The sequence below is a fragment of the Delphinapterus leucas genome, chromosome 10 (assembly GCF_059928025.1).
Source record: "Delphinapterus leucas isolate spDelLeu-1000000601 "Yukka" chromosome 10, BTC_Dleu_Yukka2, whole genome shotgun sequence".
NCBI classification, from domain to species: domain Eukaryota; kingdom Metazoa; phylum Chordata; class Mammalia; order Artiodactyla; family Monodontidae; genus Delphinapterus; species Delphinapterus leucas.
Window position 1 is genome coordinate 56,098,596 of NC_143138.1, and position 21,198 is coordinate 56,119,793.

The window sequence follows — 21,198 nt, forward strand, 5'->3', positions numbered from 1 at the left end:
ATAAAATGTAATCTAACTAAATGAATCTGCCTCATGCAAGATGAGACAAAGAGGGAAACTGAGAGGTTCTTTTCCCAGTGGAGCGACAGACTCCTCCTGGATCTCTGGTGAACCCCTTCCTCTGGGTCTCTCCCCCAACTCCCCACCAGCCAACCCATGTCCAGGTGCTGGCAATTCCAGATTTTTAACTATTAGTGAATGGAGCCACGTCCTCTGCTCAGACCCCCTCCCCACTTGTCCCAAGTCGCTGTGGATTTCCATCCACTCTCCAGGCCACAGCCAGAGAGCTCTTCATAAAATGCAAACCAGATCCCGTCAATTCCCATCAAGTCAAGGTCTAAACTCCTTAACTTGCTGATAAAAACCTCTCGATCTGGCCTGAATTCTGCGGTGAGCGTAGGCCTTCAACACGCAGACTCCGCGTTGCTTAACCCCGGCTGCACATGCCAGCACCCAGCAAAGCTTTTAAAAACTACTGATGCCCAGTCCCCACCCCCTGAGATTGATTTATTGGCTTGGGGAGGGCCCAGGTATTATCTAAACGATTCCCAGGTGATTCTAATGGCAGCCAGCATAGAGAACACTGACTCATCAGCACGCTGAGCATTCAGATCCTTAACACCTGTTCTCTTGCACCGCCCCCCACCCCTCCCGGAGGCCTGTTATCCTCATCCTTTCCCCGGCCAGAAACGCCCTGTGCACTCCTCATCCCCTTCTGCCCACCTAATTCCTTCTCAGCCTTCGGGCCCAGGCTCCACATCCCTTCTTTCACATCTCTGAGGCCCAAGCCCAGGACAGGAGCCCCCTCCTCCCTCCTCCCGAGTCTCTGTTTTTCTCTCTCGTGGGATGGGGACTCGAGGAGACCGTACCCAGCAGCACCTTGCCCATGGGGGAGCCTCAGCACATATTTGGGGAGGGAGCAGTAAAGGGTGCTGAGCAACAACAACGGATGAAAACCACCTGCCAGTTATGGAGCCCCCCTTGTGCAGCTCCTGTTCCAACGGCTCACACACACCCCACGCTCAGCCAGCAACCTCTAGGCGTGCGGGCCCCAGGGCTGCCCCAAGTGCGTTCATTTCACTGCTGGTCTCCCACCTAGGTTCTTTCCAGGTGGTAACCGTGAATACTCCTATGGGAAGCACTCATCTGCTTGGTCACTCTGAAAGTTTTCTGAGAAGCAGGGCTCACAGAAGCCTGCTCTCTGCTTGCAGGACCCAGTGTAATTTAACAGGGAAAATGTTTCCACTTCCGTAGTTTTGGTGTCTGCTGTGCTTCTGATGAACCCATCAGAACCCATCCTCACTATGAATACAGTACAGGACTGCCCAGAAATGATGTCATCTCAGAACTGGGACAGGACACTAGAGATCATATTACCAACCCACTATTTTACAGATGGGAAAACTAAGGCCCCAGAGAGGGGGAGCAGTTTATAATCAAAGCACTTAGAACCTGGATAATTGTAATAAGATGAACAGCTGGACATTTTCCATCTGCTGTTCACCAACCACTTGTAAACTTCCTTGAAAGTGGGGGTGACCACTTCCACCTTTACTGAGGGGGACATGGAGGCCAGGGAAGGTTAGTCACACGGCAATAACCCAGGTCTGACACGAGAGGCCCCGCCCTTCCCCTGCCTCTCCAGAGCCTGGCCCCTGCACTCTGCCCTAGGTATGCGGAATCAGCCTCCTCTGAATGTCTCCAGTGGAGAACGCAGGGGAGCAGCGCCCTACTCTGTTTCAGACAGCTCATTTTCCTAGGAAGGCAGTCTAAGGTCAGAAGGAGGCAGAGAGAAGAACTCAGGGCTTGACTCCAGGCCCAGGAATAACACCACAAAACCTTCACAGCTGGGTTCAAAGAAGGAAATGCTGCTGAAGGAAAGTCCTAAACCAACCGTCAAAAACCTGGGCTCTCGTGTGACAGGGCACATTTAAGGTGGCAAAAGCACCAGAGAAAGAGCTGGGTGAAGCGCCCCCACCTGGGTGAAATAGGTCCTGGAGGCGTTGGAGCCCAGGAGCCTGCTCTCAACGTGCTGCTGCACCCGCTCCAGGATGCTGTCCTCGTGCAGGAAGTGAACTTCGTGCTTCGTGGGGTGCACGTTGACATCCACATTCTGGGGGCTGATTTCTAAACTGGCAGGAAAAAAGAGAACAGTTACCTCACATGGTGAAGAATGGGGGCGGGCAGTTCACTCACAGTGTATGTGGTGGGTGGAAGACTTGAGGCCGAATGACACAGCGGTTAAGACTTCAAGGTCAAGTCTGAGTGACCTGGGTTCAAATGCTGACTCTGCTACTTGAGAGCTGAGTGGCTGTGGGTAAGTTACAGCATCTTTCTGTGCCTGTTTCCTCACTTGTGAACTGGACATAACACATGGTGGGGATTAAACCCGTGTAAAGCACTTTGCATGTACATGGCATGTTTATCATACGTCAGCTGTTATTATCACCTCTCCAGAACTAGTGGAATTTCTCATTACATAACCCAGGGCCAAGGCACTTAACTTCTCTGGACTGGTTCTCCCCTCTGTAACCATGAACCTGTCCCTATTTAGTGCTCAGTATTACATGGAGAGCAAAACAGTATATGTGAGAGAACTTTCTAACATTAAAATGTAATACAAAAGTCAGTTTAGAGGCTGTGCCAGCTATCAACTTATTGCCTCAGGCCAAATTCACCATTCACTGCTGGCTCTGATAATGGAGCGTTGTAGTGTGGATCTTTGTAAGTAGAGGGCACTGGACAGACCCTGGAGAAGGAAGGGTTTCTCTGCCAGGTTCGGGCAGGGCACCAAGACCTTATTCACCTTTGTTTCACTAACACACTGCCTGGCACAAGGGAGCCTCTCGGTGGGACTCTGCAGGAGTGAATAAAGGAAAACTTTATTTTTGCCCTTTACCTGTGAAAAGGGAAAGAACAACCTGTGCCAGTGGGGTATGGGATTCACTCTGACCAGGCTAATTAGCAAGTCCATCTCTTTCAAAGAGGACCGCTGGACAGAATTACTCTTCCTTGTGAGTCTTGGGTAAGGAGTTCAGAGCTGCATTACCTGAGGTACAGGAACGGGTGTGTGTTTTTGGGCAAATATGCTGCATACACCGTTTCTATGGCTTTTCTTAAGGAAGTTGACTCTACCAGACGATCTAGAAAATAAAAGTAATTAGCTCAAATCTGTCCCAAGGGGTGAGGTGACAGGTGCACACCTATACAATGCCATGACATCAGCTCAGGAAGAACACCTCTGGGGTGACATCCACATCAGCCCCCTTTACCATTATTACTCCTCAGCATCTCACTGTGGGATTGGGGCTCTCCTCTCTCACCCGAGTAGCAGAAATATGACAGGGCAGTCAATTCTGCCTCCCCACTCCCTTCCCCCGCCAGTCCAGGTGGACCACATGCCCTTGCTCAGAATTTCATTCTGCAAATACATCGTGGGGACCTACCACACGTGCCACAAGTTGGGAAACAAACTCTGGTAAATAAACCTAATTCCAACTCCCAGCAGTAAGGACCACAGGGGAGGGAGTGGCTACCTCTGCTCAGGGACCTCCAACAGTGGGGGAGCCAAAAGGAGTACTTAAGGTTAAGAGTGTGTTTTCCAGGCATTTCAGGTGGTAGAAATATCTGAATGCACGTTGGAGGTAATTTAGGAAATGAGGCAGGCTTGAGGGGGTGGAAAACAATAAAAGCTGGGAGAGATAAGACTAAAATCAGGAGAGATAAGACTAAAATCAGGGCATTGGCAGGTGAATTCTTAACCACTGCACCACCAGGGGACACGCGTTTGAGCCCTGGTCCCGGAAGATCCCACATGCCATGGAGCAACTAAGCCAGTGCTCCAAAACTACTAAGCCTGTGCGCCACAAATAAGTGAGCCCACGTGCTACAACAACTGAAGCCCATGCGCCTAGAGTCCGTGCTCCACAACAAGAGAAGCCACCACAATGAGAAGCCCGCATGCTGCAACTAGAGAAAGCCCGTGTGCAACAACAAAGGCCCAATGCAGCCAAAGATAGAATAAATTTTTTTTAAAAAGGAGCTGCTTTCAAAAAAAAGACTAAAATCAGAGGAAGATCTTCATACAACACAGCTCTCTTTTCTCCTCAGACCGATGACCTGCTGATGACCTGATGTCCTATGTTGGTGGAGCCAAGGATATGCCACATCTTTTTATTTCCAATGAGAAGACCGGCCGTGATCTTAGGAATGAGGAGACTATTATTCTGAGTGCTCACTACATCACCCACAGCTGCCTCAATAATGCTGCTGTACTGTGTAATCTGACAAAAGGGCAGCTGGAGCCCCTCAGCTGAGATTTCTGAACTTGAGATATGCCTAAGGAGTGTTCTTTGTCCCTGCCACCTGAGCGAGCCTGTCCAGTGTGTAGATAAGTGAATGACACACATAAGAGTCTGAACTAACCTCTAAAAAGTCTACAAATAACAAATGCTGGAGAGGGTGCGGCGAAAAGGGAACCCTCCTACACTGTTGGTGAGAATGTAAATTGATACAGCCACTATGGAGAACAGTATGGAGGTTCCTTAAAAAACTAAAAATAGAATTACCATATGATCCAACAATCCCACTCCTGGGCATATATCCGGAAAAGAAGAAAACTCTAACTCAAAAAGGTATATGCACCCCAACATTCACAGCAGCACTATTTATAACAGCAAAGACATGGAAGCAACCTAATGTCCATCAACAGATGAGTGAATTAAGAAAATGTGGTTTAGGGACTTCCCTGGTGGTCCAGTGGCTAAGACTCTGCACTCCCAATGCAGGAGGCCCAGGTTCAATCCCTGGTCAGGGAACTAGATCCCACATGCTGCAACTAAGACCCAGCACAGCGAAATAAATATTTTTAAAAGAAAAAGAAAATGTGGTGTATATATGTATATACACAATATTACTCAATCATAAAAAAGAATGAAATACTGCCATTCGCAGCAACACAGATGGACCTAGAAATTACCATACTAAGTGAAGTCAGAGAAAGACAAATATTATATGATATCACTTACATGTGGAATCTAAAAAATACAGATGCACTTATTTACAAAACAGAAAGACTCACAGACAGAAAACACACTTATGGTTACCAATGGGGAAAGTGGGGAGAAGAATAGGAGCATGGGATTAACCAATACACACCACTATATATAAAACAAACAACAAGGATTTACTGTATAGCACAGGGAACTATATTCAGTATCTTGTAATAACCTATAACGAAAAAGAATCTGAAAATATATATATAGACGTGTAACTGATTCACTTTGCTGTGTACCTAAAACTAATACAATACTGTAAACCAACTATACTACTTCTTTTTTGCGGGGGCAGCTACACGCAGCTTGCAGGATCTTAGTTCCCCAACCAAGGACTGAACCCAGGCCATGGCAGTGAAAGCGCTGAGTCCTAACCACTAGACCGCCAGGGAACTCCCAATCAACTATAGTTCAATTAAAAAAAACAAATACTGCCTGCACCTGAGATACCCCCTCCCTGTATCCTGCTGTGCAATTTCCAATGGTGGGCCTTGATATAAGGAGAGAACAAAGATCTGCCCAGGGCCTGCTGGTAAAGGCTCTGAGGCCAGCAGGCGAGCAGGCTGAACTGGCTCCCAGGAGCCTGGGATGCCGTCTCCTGGGCGCCCTCTCACAGGCAAGAACCAGACTCCCCAACTGTCAGCCAACAATGAGCACATGTGAGAGGGCTGAGCAGACTAAGGGCAGAAATTAAACCACATTTCGGCATGAGGTTTTCCTGGGTGTAATCAAACCTGTCCATAAGGAATTTTTCCATGGCCCCCTAAGGTTCCCTGTGGATAGATTTCCCCACGTGGCTCTTTCTCACTTACGATTGATGAAGAGTAAGAAGATGCACTTCTTCACCGAGTAGTTTGCATTGGATATGTAGCCATTCATTTTGAAGGCGAGGGTTTTATCCTCACACCCAACTTCTATCAATTCTCTGAATGGAATAAGAGAAATTTTGAGGCTTTGGAAAAAAAATGGAAAATTCAAACTTTCTAAAGAATCAGAGTTGGAAAAAGCAGGGCTCCTTCCCATAAACTGACTGCCAAATGTAGACCCCTGTGACTTGGTTCATTGAGATCCCCGGGGCCCGCCCATTCATCCGTCTGTCCACCCATCCACCCACCTACCCACCTAGCTAGTGTTTTCAAGCACTTATGATATGTTATGTGCCAAGAGTCACCATCACTGCTAGGACACAGCAAGTCCAGGCTCTGAGACCTTATTTTGCCGAAACTTTTATGTATCTTAGTAACTAAGTCCCAAAGATGAGATTCCAAAGAACTCATCTCTGCTGAATCCCTCACTCTGCTGATGGGCACCACGACGGGGCTCCTGTGTGGTGCTCCCCAGAGTGTGTTTATGGGGAGGGGAGGCTAATAGGTGAAAGGAGGTTCTCCCACAAGCCACACTCATTTCTGCCTGAGGGCCTCGCAAGTGCTGGTCCCTCTGCCTGGAAAGCTCCCACTGCTAGCTAATTAATTCCTCCTTATCCCCTGTAACTCGGGGACCACTTCCTCAAAGAGCCTTCTATGACAATCCCTCTCCCCAACCACAGGAGATCCCCCCACCTTATACTTTTCCTTTGAGGCATATAGCACAGTCACTAATGAATGGAATAATTATTTCCTGTGTCTTTCCAACTAGAATATGAGTCCTCTGAAGGCAAGAATCCTTTCTGCTTTATTCCCTACTGAATATCTCTACCACACAGCACAGCACCCAGCAAGGAGCACTTGCTCATTAAGCACTTGCTGGATGGATGGAGGATGCTTTGCAGGCAGTGGTGTGTGCTCCCAATCTGAGTAGAGGGCACAGCTCGCCTTTCTTCCATCAAATCCTCTCTTCCCCAAAAAAGAGGCTGGTGTTCTGGAAACATATTTTGGGAACTGCTGCTCTCTTACAGTCCCTAGGAATTTCATAACAACTAATTCTGAGTCTTAAAATTTGGTCAATGAGCTCTTAAAAGTTTCACTGTACAACACAGCTCTCTTTTTGCTCTGGGAGCACAGCTGAAAAAACAATTCCTTAATACTTAATTAGTAAGAAAAGGGTAGTTAAAAGCAAATTGACTGTTCCCTAGCTAGGAACGTGGTTTTATTCCAAGAGTGAGTAATTTGTCCTTCAAAGTAGAAAACTGAGTTCTAGGACTATTGCTCCTGCTTTTAAGATTATTGGAAAAAGTGAAGTCAGGGGCTATCTAGTTCATCTGTGTACCCCCAGCATCTGGTGCACACCTGGCATATAGAAGGCTCTTAGTATTTTTCCCCTCAGATTATGACACAGGCACTTTGGGCTTTGCAAAGTCCTGAGATTTAGCTATGGATCTGTGATGGAAACAGTGGTTTTCACCCACAGAAGGGAGTGTCGTGGAAAATCTATAATAATACAAGCAATTTTCCTGCTTAGGCTTTCCGTGACAAGATTTGGTGACACAAAACTGCTTGCCCCCAGACAGGCAAGTTTGTTTAAGGGCAGAAACATTTTATTTGTCTTTATATCCTTAACTTCTGACACAAAGACTGGAATATGGGAGGCAATTAATAAATGTTGAATGATAATAAATGCAATCCTAAAGTGATGATAATGAAAATACAAGGACAAGAGGGAGCACTGGAAGATGACAGAATTCTCCTATACTGGAGATATTTTGAAGACAGAGACCTGGAGAGAACACACTGATTCATAGCCAGAGCATCTAGGAGATGTCATGCACCCAAGAAGGGTTGATTCCATGAAATAATCTGAAACATGACACTAAGCCTGAAGCATGAAAACAAGCCTGCATATTTGGTTAAAGCAAACTCTTAAGGCAGGTGTTAACAGATTCCAAAATAATGTGACGGAACGCAGATTTTTAAAAATATAAATTATCAACGTACCGGCTAACAGCATTTCCAAAAATGGAGCGAATGTTGTCCACGGTTGTGGCATTGGGCAGTGTCCTGACGTCGGCTACCGTCTCACCTTGCTGATAAACAGAAGATCCAACTTACTGTCTCACAGGGCTGACTGAAACACCATAACCTCGTCTCCACGGGCAACTATAAAAAAATCCTTTCTTCTTTCACAATACATAACCATCCCCTATAAATCAAGAACTTACTTTTTTAACCGAGAAACTAATGCCTGAATTGTGTACTGAATACCTGGCAGAGAAAAAAACAAAACAGTAAAAAAAGAGTGGCCAAATGCAGAGTACATGCCCCCTTTCAGTTAAACAAATTGGTGGAGTTAAGTAATCTAAACAAAGATATATACAAACAAAAATATCTTTAAATGTCATATTTTACCCACAGGAAAATAAGCCAAAACAAAAAACTTTGCTTCTATACGTTGCTGACTAGACTCAAGGATATTTCAATACAATCTCCTCCTTGCCTACAGTTTTATTTTCACAAACTCAAAAGATCTGGGTTGCCTCAAAGACATCTTGAGAATGTAGCCTGAACACCCCCTGCACTCTGTTGTTCTGTCTCAGAGTCCCCAACACACGCCCTCCCCACCCGCTTCTTCTCCCCTGAGGTCCTGTCCTAGTATCTCCCAGCCTTTTCTCGGTTGGCTATCATTTACTACTCCTCCCACCATGGGCCCCAGGACCTGGAGGATTGTGTCTAGCCAAACGCACTTATTCAGTAACAATTAGTTCACTTATCACACCTAGAACTAAAACAGCCAACCAGAACTCCTCTATTTCCAGGAGCTAATTGATATTGTGATACTGATTCATACGATTCCAGGGGAAAAAAAGCAAAAAAACTTGATGTGTCTGTTCCACTTTAATAGAGGTAAATGTTTTACTGATTTTAATTTTTGTAGCAATACTGAGAAATAGTTAACACACCTCTGTTACAATTCAAGGACAAGCAGGCTCAGAGAGCCATGCTGGGGCCACTGTACTAGCGGGTTAAGTCAATCCTGGACATAACGTTGTTTTCACCTGCCCTGAGTCCCTTCTCACTCTGTTAACAGGCCCTAGTCTTCCTTTGGGACACTACCTCTTCCCCATTTCACTTGATATATCCTTAGACTGCCAGTCAAGAAATCTTCTCCCCACAAATGTGGGCACACGATGGGGGGACCCAGGCTATGCCAATAAGATGCACTCTCCCAGGAGACAGGCTCTTGAGCAGAGTCAGGAAAGGAATGAAAACAGTTGGAGCAGGGCCACTATATTAAATCTCTGAAGCCACCCTGCTTCTTGTTCTCCCCAAGGAGCAGCCGTCCACACACTTCTTTCCACTTGCTGAGTCACTCCTCGCCTTTCAATAAACGTCTTTTGGGCTCAAGTTAATACAGTCAGTTTGTTTTGCCTGCCACCAAAGGACCCTCACTGATACAGAGACCAACTCCTGCTCTCTCCTGGGGACATGAAAGACAACCCAGAATTGGTGACTAAACCTTGACCAGAAACAATCTGTAGGCTAGTACTGCTGCTTACCATCTAGCTCAGCAACTGTTCTCAATTTCTAAGCAGCAGAACACATTCCTTTGGTGAGAGAGTGGTTCAGAGACCCCCGCCCAGATTTTGGATTGTACCTGCTGACAACTTCCAGAATTTTCCCATACTCTTCACTTGGATTTTTTAAAGCTTTCCTCCTCGTGGATATGTTGTAGAAAAGGTCCTCTACCTGAATAGAAGATTGATTTTTCTTGTAAACTCACAGAAATAGATGGAAATAAAGCTGGGTCTTAAGGCAGAGAATCCAACTACATTTATCACCAGCACAGTTCTAAACATTAGGAGAGGCGGCAAGAGATGGGGCAGTCTTAACAAAAGAAAGAAGGGATATTTCACCTGCCTCCCGCTTTACTCACTGATTTCTCAGATAGGTACTGGGGGCTACCTCCATGTCAGGCTCTTTGCCTTGTGCTGGGAATAAGAAGACAAATGAAGCACAGTACTGCCCAGAATAGCACAAGATTTAGTGGGGCAAACATAAACTTATAAACAATTACAATACCACATGGCATTCAAACCTATTTTGCAAACTAAGAATAATTATCAGATCTTTTAGGGGTTATTGGAAATTACACTGTGGTCCCAGGTATAGGATTCCCCCTTAACACGCACTATGAAGTACACGTTCATTTCGGCCCCCACCCCCCACTCCACCTGCCTCATCAAGCCCAGGGCTTGGAACCTTCGAGGAGATGTGCTCTGGCTGGGGCTGCGGGTGGTAGGGTGGGATGTGTAACATGACAGTGGGGTGCTTTATGGGATCTCAGAACGGGAAGAGACCAAATGTGGCACCACAGAAATAAGGCAGTGTAACACTTTCTCCTAATTAATGATACAATCTGTTACTCAGAGCCCTTTGAGTGAGTGGCAGATATTCTTCGTTACATCCTTCCTTGATAGGTGAGCAAAGTGACGTTAAGGGACATTAAACGACTTGCCTCTGGACACACAACCACTGACTGGCAAGGCTAAGACTCTGACTCCTCAACTGGAGCCAAGCTTAAGGTTCTTTCAATGCCAGCTACCCTGCCACAGATTTCTGTGGTCTCAACAGAAGAAACTCCCAGCCTCTTAAAAAAAAAAAAAGGAGGCGGTGGGCAGGCTGCCATGCCACAAAAGTCAATAATCATTTCTCTTTCTTAGAGTGTGGTATCTTGGGGCTCCCATTAACTAGTAAATATTCATTTTTTTTAATCCTGTGAGAACTCAAAGACAATTTTGTTTTTTACTTCAATATTTATATAAAGCTCTCTTTCAAAACTTTCCCCTCCCGTGTACCATTCTTACCGTGATCTGGGTCCCTTGATTGCCTGCACATGGTTTAGGTGGAGCTTTCAGCTTTCCATCTGAGTAATGTGCTCTATCAGAAAATATAAGAGATTACTGAGAGCTAACAAAAAAAAGAACAGACACTTACCCAAAGAGTAAAAAGGTAAATTACACAACAATAGATTAAAATATAGCCATGTTATAAATTGTCTTAGTTACCCGTTTCCTCTCTTTTTCCACTTCCATAACCATTCTAATTTGATACCAAAGGAGGGGGGAAAAATCCATTTCTTGGTTTGTTTGTTTTTTTTGGCAAATATTGCTTTTTAGTTCCTCAGTTCTGGGCTACAAACAATAGTTTTGCCATTGCCTAAGATGACTGTAAAATTTTTTTCAATGATTCTGCAATCATTTATTTGAGGGGCTACCATGTTATCAGGCCTGTAAACGCCCTGTAATAAAGGCAGGCCTTTGGAGGTTCTTGATTTAGTGAGGGGACAGACTTTTCCCTTAAGTGTAGAACAAGGTGCTAAGTGATCCAGAGTAGGAAAACATTTAGCCTGGGGTGGGAGTGGGGGAAGTGTCACAGAAGAGTTGACAATTCACCTGGACTCTGAAGCAGTATAATCTCAGGTGGAGAGAACAGGGAAGACCATCCAGGAGGGGGAAAACATAAACAAAAGCAAAGAAGCTTTAGAATATGCAGCAGCTGAGGATGTGTGGAGGGGAGAGGCTGGAAAGATGGACTGAGTGCATTGGGACGATGCTAGTTGCTATGACAATGACTCGATTTCATCCTGCCACAGAAGAAGAACTACTAGAGGTCCCAAGCAGGGGCATAACACCCCAGAGGCAAAGAAATGGAACCTGTGTCCCAGACTATTTCAGAAGACATTCACTCACAAGTGGCTCCCCAGTTTGTCAGAAGGGATTCTAATCATATCAGCCCAGCTAGGTCCTAGGGCTGTTACAATTTGCATCGAGTAAACCCGCTCTAGCACCAGTGCGGCAGACTCTGAAATGTTCCATCTTCCATTACTGCACACACTCAACTGTTAAAGAGGGCTGAGAAACAGGCAGAACTGCCCTTTATTGAAGCTATTTTCTATATAAACTAACAATCTGTATGATAAAAAAAAAAATTCTGTTTTTTGGCGTGAATTAGACACTCAATACCCATCTTTCACTAGGGAATAGCCAGTGCTTATGAAAACAAAGGTGTGATTTTGATTCCCTGAATCCCCTTTCTGTTCTGTTCCAAGGTCATTCAACAGCCTCTGAAAACTGTGCCAACATAAAAGACAGCCAGTGGCCACCTGTGGGAAGGTGCGGCGGGGGGCTCAGAGCGGCTAAGGAAACAGGATCCTTCAGCACCCCAGCCATGGCCCCATAATCAAGCCAAAGGGACATCCTGCCAAAGGGCAAAGGGGCAGAATGACATCACAGCTCCCATGGACTCAGAATTCCTCTGTGTAACAGACACCTTGCTAGGCACTTGTAATCTGTTACATCATAGCTTTCACGAGTCCATAAAGTAAGATTATTACCTATGATGATCCCTGTGGATTATCAACTAAGCCAAAGGCAGGAAAGAAAAGTTACCCAAGATCTAGGCCAAAAAAGATAACACTGGTGTTCAGATAGGATTACTTTGAGATGCAGGCAAAAAGCACATTTCAGGATGAATATATACACATAGCAGAGGACAGCACTATACCTGTATGCACACTTCCCGTCAGCTGTTTTGGTTGTAATGCTGACGTGAGCCACATGGCTTATGCTGGCCAAAGCCTAAGGAAAAAAAGGAAATGGAATGAAAGAAAAACCCACTGCTGGGTCACCCCATCTCATCATTAATGGAGAAGTTATCTCAATTGCCTCTTCTGTTTTGTATTAACAAATGGCAACAATGAGCACTCTGCTCACTCGCTTTGATGACGCTTTTTTTTTTTTTAAAAAAAGAAAGCTATTGAGTTGAATCTGTAGCATAATTACTAGAACAAGGGAAAAATATATATATAAAAGTCCAAAAGGAAACACACCCAATTTTTTTTTTTTTTTTGGCCACACCGCACAGCTAGTAGGATCTTAGTTCCCCAACCAGGGATTGAACCTGGGCCCTCGGCAGTGAGAGCACTGAGTCCTAACCACTGGACTACCAGGGAATTCCCCACCCCCAAGCATTAACGTTAACCTTAATAGCAACTGTGTTCAGGTGTAGAGTTATAGGTGTATTTAATAGTCTCAATGATTTGTCTTCTAACAAGTTTAAAGCCTGTCTTCAGAAATGGATAATGGAAACACTGCAAATAGTGCTGTATACTATTATTCAAAACTGTTTTCTATAAGCAATTTTATGTTTAGAAATATAAATTTAGGGACTTCCCTGGTGGCGTGGTGGTTAAGAATCTGCCTGCCAGTGCAGGGGACATGGTTTCGAGCCCTGGTCCGGCAGGATTCCACATGCCGCCAAGCAACTAAACCCGTGCGCCACAACTACTGAGCCCTCCTACCACAACTACTGAAGCCCGCACGCCTGGACCCCGTGCTCTGCAACAAGAGAAGCCCCCGCAACGGGAAGCCCAAGCACCGCAACGAAGAGCAGCCTCCGCTTGCTGCAACTAGAGAAAGCCTGCGCGCAGCAACGAGGACCCAACATAGCCAAAAATAAATAAAGTTAAAAAATATATATATATATAAATTTAAAATTATGCAGGGACTTCCCTGGTGGTCCAGTGGTTAAGACTCCGTGCTCCCAATGCAAGGGGCCCGGGTTCGACCCCTGGTCAGGGAACTAGATTCCACATGCTGCAACTGAGATCTCACACCGGGCAACGAAGATCCCACATGCTGCAACTAATACCCAGCCCAGCCAAATAAATAAATAAATATTTTTTAATTATGCAATTAAGACTAAACAAATTAAAAGAAAAAAAAAGACCATTTTTTCCCCTTAAAATCAGGATTGGTTTGCTAGCCCTTTGGAATCTGTATCTCCTTTCCCAAGGACACCATAGCATAAAAAAATGCAACCCAGGCACTGTGATGGGGTCTGTGTGACAGCATCTCAGGAGACAGTGAATACAGCTGTGGCAGACTCAGTTCATTAACAAGGACCATGGCTCAGGCTCAGAGATTACCAGGTCCTAGCTGGATTTCCCTGGTGTATGTAATTGAGCTAATTTTCATCATTAAAAATGTAAATGATTTTGCAACCTGTGGTAAGGAAGGACATTAAATACATCCAAAACTACAATGCTACCCAACACCAGGAAAAGAAAGGGCCACTGGCAGATGGTCCTGCTGCTTCAGGGGCCTTTGTACCGGCACTGGAGCAAGAGGACAGGAACACAGACTCTGGGGTCAAACTGCCAGGGCTCAATTCCCCATTCTGCCACTTCCTAGCTGTGTGCCCTGGTCATGTTTCTTAAAGTCTGTCAGTTTCCTCGTATGTATGTAAAACATGGTAATAATAATAATAGAACCTACTCTACAGAGTTGTTAAGAGTGAAAGGGTTAATACACACAAAGGGCTGAGAACCATGGATGGAACACAGCAATCCCTCAATAAATCTTCCCTATTTAATTACAACCCCAAAGATACCCTACAGCTGGGCTAAGGCTCCAGGAGGCCATGCGCTTAGGAACTGACTCAGGAAGTTGCAAAGCCAGAATGAAACTGCTTTGCTAGGGTTGACCTGAGGCCTACTTAAAGTCAGGGGGGCCTCAGGGTACACAGTCTGATGTTGCCCCTACCTGGAACAACCTGGGGCTCACTGTGAGCCAGAGGGTGCTTGAGACTACCCGGATTTGATCTAAATTGCAGTGACTGGGTCACAGCTGCCTTTTAATTTAAAAAAATCAAATAGGGAATTCCCTGGTGGTCCAGTGGTTAGGACTCAGACACTTTCACTGCTGGGGCCCAGCTTTGATCCTAGTTGGGGAACTAAGATCCCGCAGGGCGCTCAGAGAGGCCAAAAAATAAAAGAGAATAAAATAAACAGATAAGTCAAATAAAAGTAAACTACATTCACATGATAAAAAATCCAAAAACTACAGAAAGGCCTAAAACGAAAAGTAATTGACCCCATTCCCCTCCCCGACCCTGGCTCTCATTTCCCCCAAATAACTACTCCAAACAGTTTCTCTGGTACCTCAGAACCTGTGGAAAGGAATACAGCCCTGCCAACACCCGGATTTTAGCACAGTGAGACCCAGTGACACCTATTTCCCCTAACCTCCAGAACTGTAAGATTACAAATTTGTGTTGCTTTAAACCACGAAGGTTGTGGTCATTTTGGGGGGCAGCAATAAGAAACTAATACAAACTACTTGAAAAGGATACATATTTTTACTCACAAATGTTATTTCTATAAATTTATCCTAAGGAAATAACTGAACAAAACACATTGTATGTACATGAATATTCACCAGAGCATTAAACACGAAAAAAATGGCAAAGAGCATAAATGTTCAACAGGAAATTATATAAATAGACTGCAGTATGTACAAGTAATAGAACAGGGACTTCCCTGGTGGCGCAGTGGTTAAGAATCCGCCTGCCAATGCAGGGGACACGGGTTCGATCCCTGGTCCGAGAAGATCCCACATGCCGTGGAGCAACTAAGCCCGTGCACCACAACTACTGAGTCTGTGCTCTAGAGCCTGTGAGCCACAACTACTGAGCCCACGTGCCACAACTACTGAGGCCCATGCGTCTACAGCCCATGCTCCACAACAAGAGAAGCCACTGCAATGAGAAGCCTGTGCACTGCAACAAAGAGCAGCCCCCGCTCGCCACAACAGACCCAATGCAGCCAAAAAGAAATAAGTTTATAAAAAAAAAGAACAGTATGTAGCCATTACAATTTATGTTGCCCTACATATATTGAATAATATATTGAATAATATCTTTATATCCAGAGTATTGTCATAAAAATATAAGATACTATTTTTATCCATTTTCTATTTAATATATCCCTATGATACATCATATAATTTCATTCACAGCTATTTCAGAATATAACTTAAAAGGACTCAAAAAAAAAAACCGATGAAACTATTTTTATACCAAGAAAATTAACAGTAATTTCTCCTTAATACCATCAAATAACCAATCTGTGTTGAAATATCTGTCTCAAAAGAGATTTTAGTTTGTGCAAATCAGGATCCAAGTAAGATCAATACATTGGAGCTGGTTCACATGCCTCTTAAATCCCTTCTAATCTATGCTTCTTCCTCCTCTCTTTACCTTTTTTCCCCCATACAGTTCACTTTACAGGAAACAAGTCTTTTATCATGTGATTTCCAGTCTCAGTACCATTTACCATGCTCCCTTGCTCCTTGTATTTTTCTGTATATGGGTACTTGGATCTAAGTATTGGTAAGATTCACATTTGATTTTGGACAAGAAACCTTGGTAGATGGTGCTATCTTCTTCCATCAAGAGACCTGGGGGGTCTCTGTAATACAGTTTATGGTGTATTAAGTATTTACGGATAGGGAGGGTGGGAGGGAGGGAGATGCAAGAGGGACAAGATATGGGGATAAATGTGTATGTATAGCTGATTCACTTTGTTATAAAGCAGAAACTAACACACCATTGTAAGGCAATTATACTCCAATAAAGATGTTTAAAAAATTAATTAATTAAATAAAATAAAATAATTAATTATTTTTAAAAAGTATTTATGAACAATTCTCAGTTTTGGAAAATTGAATCTAAGTTTGTTTAGATTTGCATGTATTTAACAAGTAAAAAGTATCATGTCTTATTGACCTGCTGAGAAACATATGCTGACAAATGGCAGAAATAGCATCACAGGAGGATGTTTTACACATTTCTTCAATCCTCAGCTTACCTCACCCCGAAAGCCATAGGTAGAAATATGAGCTAAATCCTCAAAGGACTGCAGTTTACTTGTGGTGAACCTCTCACACACAATCTCCAGATCTTCTTTCTAGAAGGTGCAAAAAAATCAGTGAATAATTATGTTACTCATTTTTCCAAATCTTTTTTAATTTCCCTTTTCTTGATTGAATCCAGGAAGACATTCCTCTTGGGAGAAGAGTTCTAAATCAGCAGGAGCCTCCTCTCTGGACATCCAGAACTCCACTCAGTCCTGCTGCTCCTTCTTCCTCTCTCGCCTCATTCCTCAGCCTCATTTGCTGCTTCTGTCTCATCTCCCCTGAGAGTAGATAATTCACAGTTCCATCCCTGGACCTCTGCTCTGTCTACACTCAATGTCTTGATGATCTCACCCAGGCTCACAGATTTTACAAAAATCATTACTGTATTAGAAAACTTCTTTATTAAAAATCTATAGGTACATTTAATTGTAGTAAAATATACATGACAAGATTTACCATTTTAACCCTCTTTAAGTGTACAGTTCTGTGGCATGAAGTACATTCACATTGTTGTGCAACCATCACCAATATCCATGTCCAGAACTCTTTCATCTCCACAAACAAACTGTGCCCATTAAACAAAAGCTCTCAGGACTTCCCTGGTGGTCCAGTGGTTAGGGCTTCATGCTTCCATTGCAGGGGGCAAGTGTTCAATCCCTGGTCGGGGAACTAAGATGATCCCGCAGGCCATGTGGCGCAGGCCCCCAACCCCCTGGAAACCACCATTCTACTTTCTGATTCTATGCATTTAGCTACCCTAGGTACCTCATACAAGTGGAATCATATAGTACTTGTCCTTTTGTGGCTGGCTAATTTCACTTAGCATACTGTCTTCAAGGTTCATCCACGTAGTAGCACTTGTCAAAATCTCACTCCTTTGTAAGGCTGAATAACATTCCATTGTATGTATCTATCACATTTTGTTTATCCATTCATCTGTTGATACTTGGGTTGCCTCCACCTTTTGGTTATCATGAATATGTTGCTATGAACATGAGTGTGCAAATCTCTTCAAGGCCCTGCTTTCAACTCTTTTGGGTATATACCCAGAAGTGGAATTGCTGGATCATACGGCAATTGTTTAATTGTTTTGAGGAACCACCACACCATTTTCCACAATGGCTGTACTATTTTATATTCCCACCAGCAACATACAAGAGTTCCAATTTCTCAGCATCCTTGTCAATATTTTTAATTTTTATTGTAGTTGAAATATTTGGTTTTTATTAATTACTTAATTAATTAACAGCCACCCTAGTGAATGTCAAGTGGTATCTCACTGCAATTTTTATTTGTAGTTCCCTAGTTACCAGTCATGTTGAGCTTCTCTTTATGTGAGTCTCATGGCTTTTAATACCATCAAAATGGAATACACCAAATTTTTATCTCCAGACTCACACATGTATCTAACTAACAGGCATCTTAAGTTCAACATGCCCCCAAATGAATTTCTGATCTTCCCCCAAACCTGCTTGTTCCATAGCCTTCTCATCAGTAAATGGCAACTCTTTTTTTTCTATTTGCACAGGCCAAAACCTTGAAGTCATTCTTGACTCCTCTTTTTCTTACTCCCTGTACAAGCAAATTCTGAGAGCTTTGGTCTCCATCATCAACCCAGAATCTCACTGCTTCTTACATCTCTGCCACAACCAAACCGGTCCTGTCCGGTCCTTCTATCCTGTCCTGCTACAGTCTATTTTCTGCATTGCAGACAAAAGAGTTCTTATAAAACTTGCCAAAGCATGTCACCTCTTTGCTCAAAACCCTCTAAAGAGTATCCCACCTCATCCAGAGTAAAAGCCAAATATTTTACAACATCCTACAAGGTCCTACATGCTCAGCCTGGTTATCCTTCAGACCTCATTTCCTTTTAGGCTTCCACTCCCTCCACCACCCATTCTAGACATACCAACCCCCTTGCTAGTCCTTAAGCGTGTCATGCAAGCTTCCATTTCGTGGTTTTTGTGTGTATTGTTCTCTTTGCTCAGGACACTCAACCTTTAAACTTTCATGACTCGCTCCTTGACCTCCTTATTCTCCTGAACAGTACCCAGCATGGAGTAGGTACTCAATAAATATTTATTTTTCAAACAATCCCATCCATAAAAGCCTAAAGTTTCCAGAACAGGGAGAAGTCCCACCACTTCCCGCAGATGTAACACACGAAGCACACAAACATCCTGCCACTCTGAGGTTTTCCTTACCCTGATCCCGGTGCCATTGTCTTGGATCTGAATCAACTTCAGGCCTCCCTCTTTAATAACCACTTGAATACTTGTGGATTTTGCATCTAAACTGGCAAATCAAACAAAAAAATAATAATTTATTAGTCTGCAACTACTCTAATGCACATATTTTCATACGAGTCAGGGGATAAGAACAAATTCCAGACAAATATAAGACTCAGTGTGTTTTCCTTTGTCTCACAGGCTCTGTGACTACATTGTTATCAGTTTACATGCTGTGTGAGAGAGAGGGAAGGAAGAGAGGGACGGAGTGGGGAACCATCATTTCCAATAGGACATTCAGCAATTTTTCTGTTCCTCTAGGAAAAAAAGAAAGGGAAGTTGGAAGTGGGACCTTTTAGTACATGCCTCTTTCTTACCTACTTTTCAACTAATTCTACCATCTGTTACTCAAACTTTATTCAGCCTCACGTTCCTAAATGACCCTTATAAAATGTCATTAAAAAAATTCTAAATGTTTTTCTCTACTATTTTCTTTATGCAAATATATTTATGTTGGGAGAAAGAAAAAATGGCAGTGCAGAAAGCTCTTTAAGAAGTCAATACATCTTTTTATTCCTTCAAAGAGTAACCTACAAGCATAGAGCACCTACAGAGCTAGAGAAAATAAATCCAGACTGAGGCTGCATGAGAAAGAAAAGTTTCCTCCTCCTCACACAGAAAATTCTTTATTCAGAAATAAGATATTAAGTTACTTAAATATTAAAGATCTTTCTCAGGAGCCCGTGAATTGAAGTTGTACTTAGCCGTCTTGACTTACGTATTAAAAAGAGCATAACTGGACTCCATACAAAATCTCTGCTTAGAGAATTCTAATCCACTGATCTAATATGTGTAGTGTTGCTGTAGTCTTCTGGCACAGTACAGTAACAGGCCTAAATCATTCTGTCAGTTAATTCTAACACCGCAGAAACAAAAGCCAGCCTTTGTGAATTTGAAGTCAAAAGGAGAAACCATCCCCAGTCTCCCTGCTCCTTCTTTTGTCTACCTTCTAATTCTCTTCCTTTCTCTCACTGGTCCTTTCAGACCCACTGTTCTTTCAGTCCCATTACCCACGATGGTTGTTTGTGTTTTCACAACAATCCCTTTACAAACCTACCAATCTTCGCTGGGCCATTTTTTTCCTTTTAACGTATAGATTTTATTAACATCAATGCATTTGAACACAAAGGATCTGACATAACGTTTAGGTACACTATGAGCCTCTGTCCTTTTTAAAGTTTACAGTTTACACCCAACTTTCTTTCCACGTTTTTAATCTCCTCCTTCCACAAGGTTTGTGTGACAGTTCTAAACTTCAGAATCCATAAAATCAGATATCTTCAAAGTGACCCCGCAAAAAGTAAAGGGCAGGAAAATCCTAAGTGGGGTCAATCACTTGGCAATAGGGAAATCACAAGTTAAACCCCAAGTCCACCGAACTCTCCTAAAATCTCAGCAATTTATTTAGAATAAAACTCAAAATGAATCGTACTTCTGAATGTAGATGGATGACTTCCGGAATAAGCAAGAAACTGGTAACACATAGTAACCTCTGAAGGATGAAGGAAGTTTTTTTCCTTTTAAATTATAAAATTTTTATACATTTAAAAATTTGCACCTTCCGCATATATAATTTTTAAAGGACTTCTCTTAGTGACAACATGAAAATATTGTGTAACCCTCTCCTTGCCCCGCAACAACCCTAAAGTCTCGCGAGGACGCTCGAGGACCCGTGAGGGGCGAAGGCGAGACCCCCGGCCTCCGCCGCCGCGGCCCTGCGCCGCACACGCCTTGGCTCCGGGCAGGGAGGCGTGTCCGCCCTATCCTGAGCATCGGCCCGTTAAGTCTTAGCCTCTAAGGAAGCCTTGACTCCCTTCGTACCAGTTCTCTATCATCTCCTTGATGGCATTAGCCGGGCGCTGGATAACTTCCCCTGCCGCGATGCGGTTTACCACTGTCTCGTCCAGCCGCCGGATAACCCCCGCTACCAGCGACATTTTGGCGCCAGAGGATCCCGAGTCACGGAGAGAAGCTAACTGCAAGTGCCTTCAGCCAATCCCCTTAGAGCTTCGTGCCCACATCTTTCCATCAACTCTGCTGACGCCGTCCTGCCCCACCCTCTAGCGGCAGCGCCGCTTCCGGGACAGTGAGCTATTGATTGGGCAGCGTGAATGCCAGTCAAGCTCGTGAGTTCCGGTTCTCTTAGTCCCGCCCTAAAGCGGCTTCAGTCCACTTTGCAGCTATAAGGATGTGCGCCTGCGCACTAAAAACCGCTGTCCACTCTTCC

General features: G+C 43.9%; 1 protein-coding gene across 1 annotated transcript in view; it reads right to left on the minus strand.

The window, feature by feature from the left end:
- Window positions 1-20,995, minus strand: part of MLH1 (mutL homolog 1) — a 51,122-nt gene extending 30,127 nt beyond the window's left edge. The window contains exons 1-11 of the mRNA XM_022553750.2: window positions 20,793-20,995; window positions 18,888-18,978; window positions 16,635-16,733; window positions 12,491-12,564; window positions 10,792-10,864; window positions 9,582-9,673; window positions 8,149-8,191; window positions 7,925-8,013; window positions 5,867-5,979; window positions 3,050-3,143; window positions 1,979-2,132 (exon numbers count right to left, since the gene is read on the minus strand). Of these exons, the coding sequence (XP_022409458.2) occupies window positions 1,979-2,132; window positions 3,050-3,143; window positions 5,867-5,979; window positions 7,925-8,013; window positions 8,149-8,191; window positions 9,582-9,673; window positions 10,792-10,864; window positions 12,491-12,564; window positions 16,635-16,733; window positions 18,888-18,978; window positions 20,793-20,908 (1,038 nt within the window). The 5' untranslated portion in view covers window positions 20,909-20,995. The remainder of the gene's footprint in view (window positions 1-1,978; window positions 2,133-3,049; window positions 3,144-5,866; window positions 5,980-7,924; window positions 8,014-8,148; window positions 8,192-9,581; window positions 9,674-10,791; window positions 10,865-12,490; window positions 12,565-16,634; window positions 16,734-18,887; window positions 18,979-20,792) is intronic.
- Window positions 20,996-21,198: the final 203 nt, after the last annotated feature.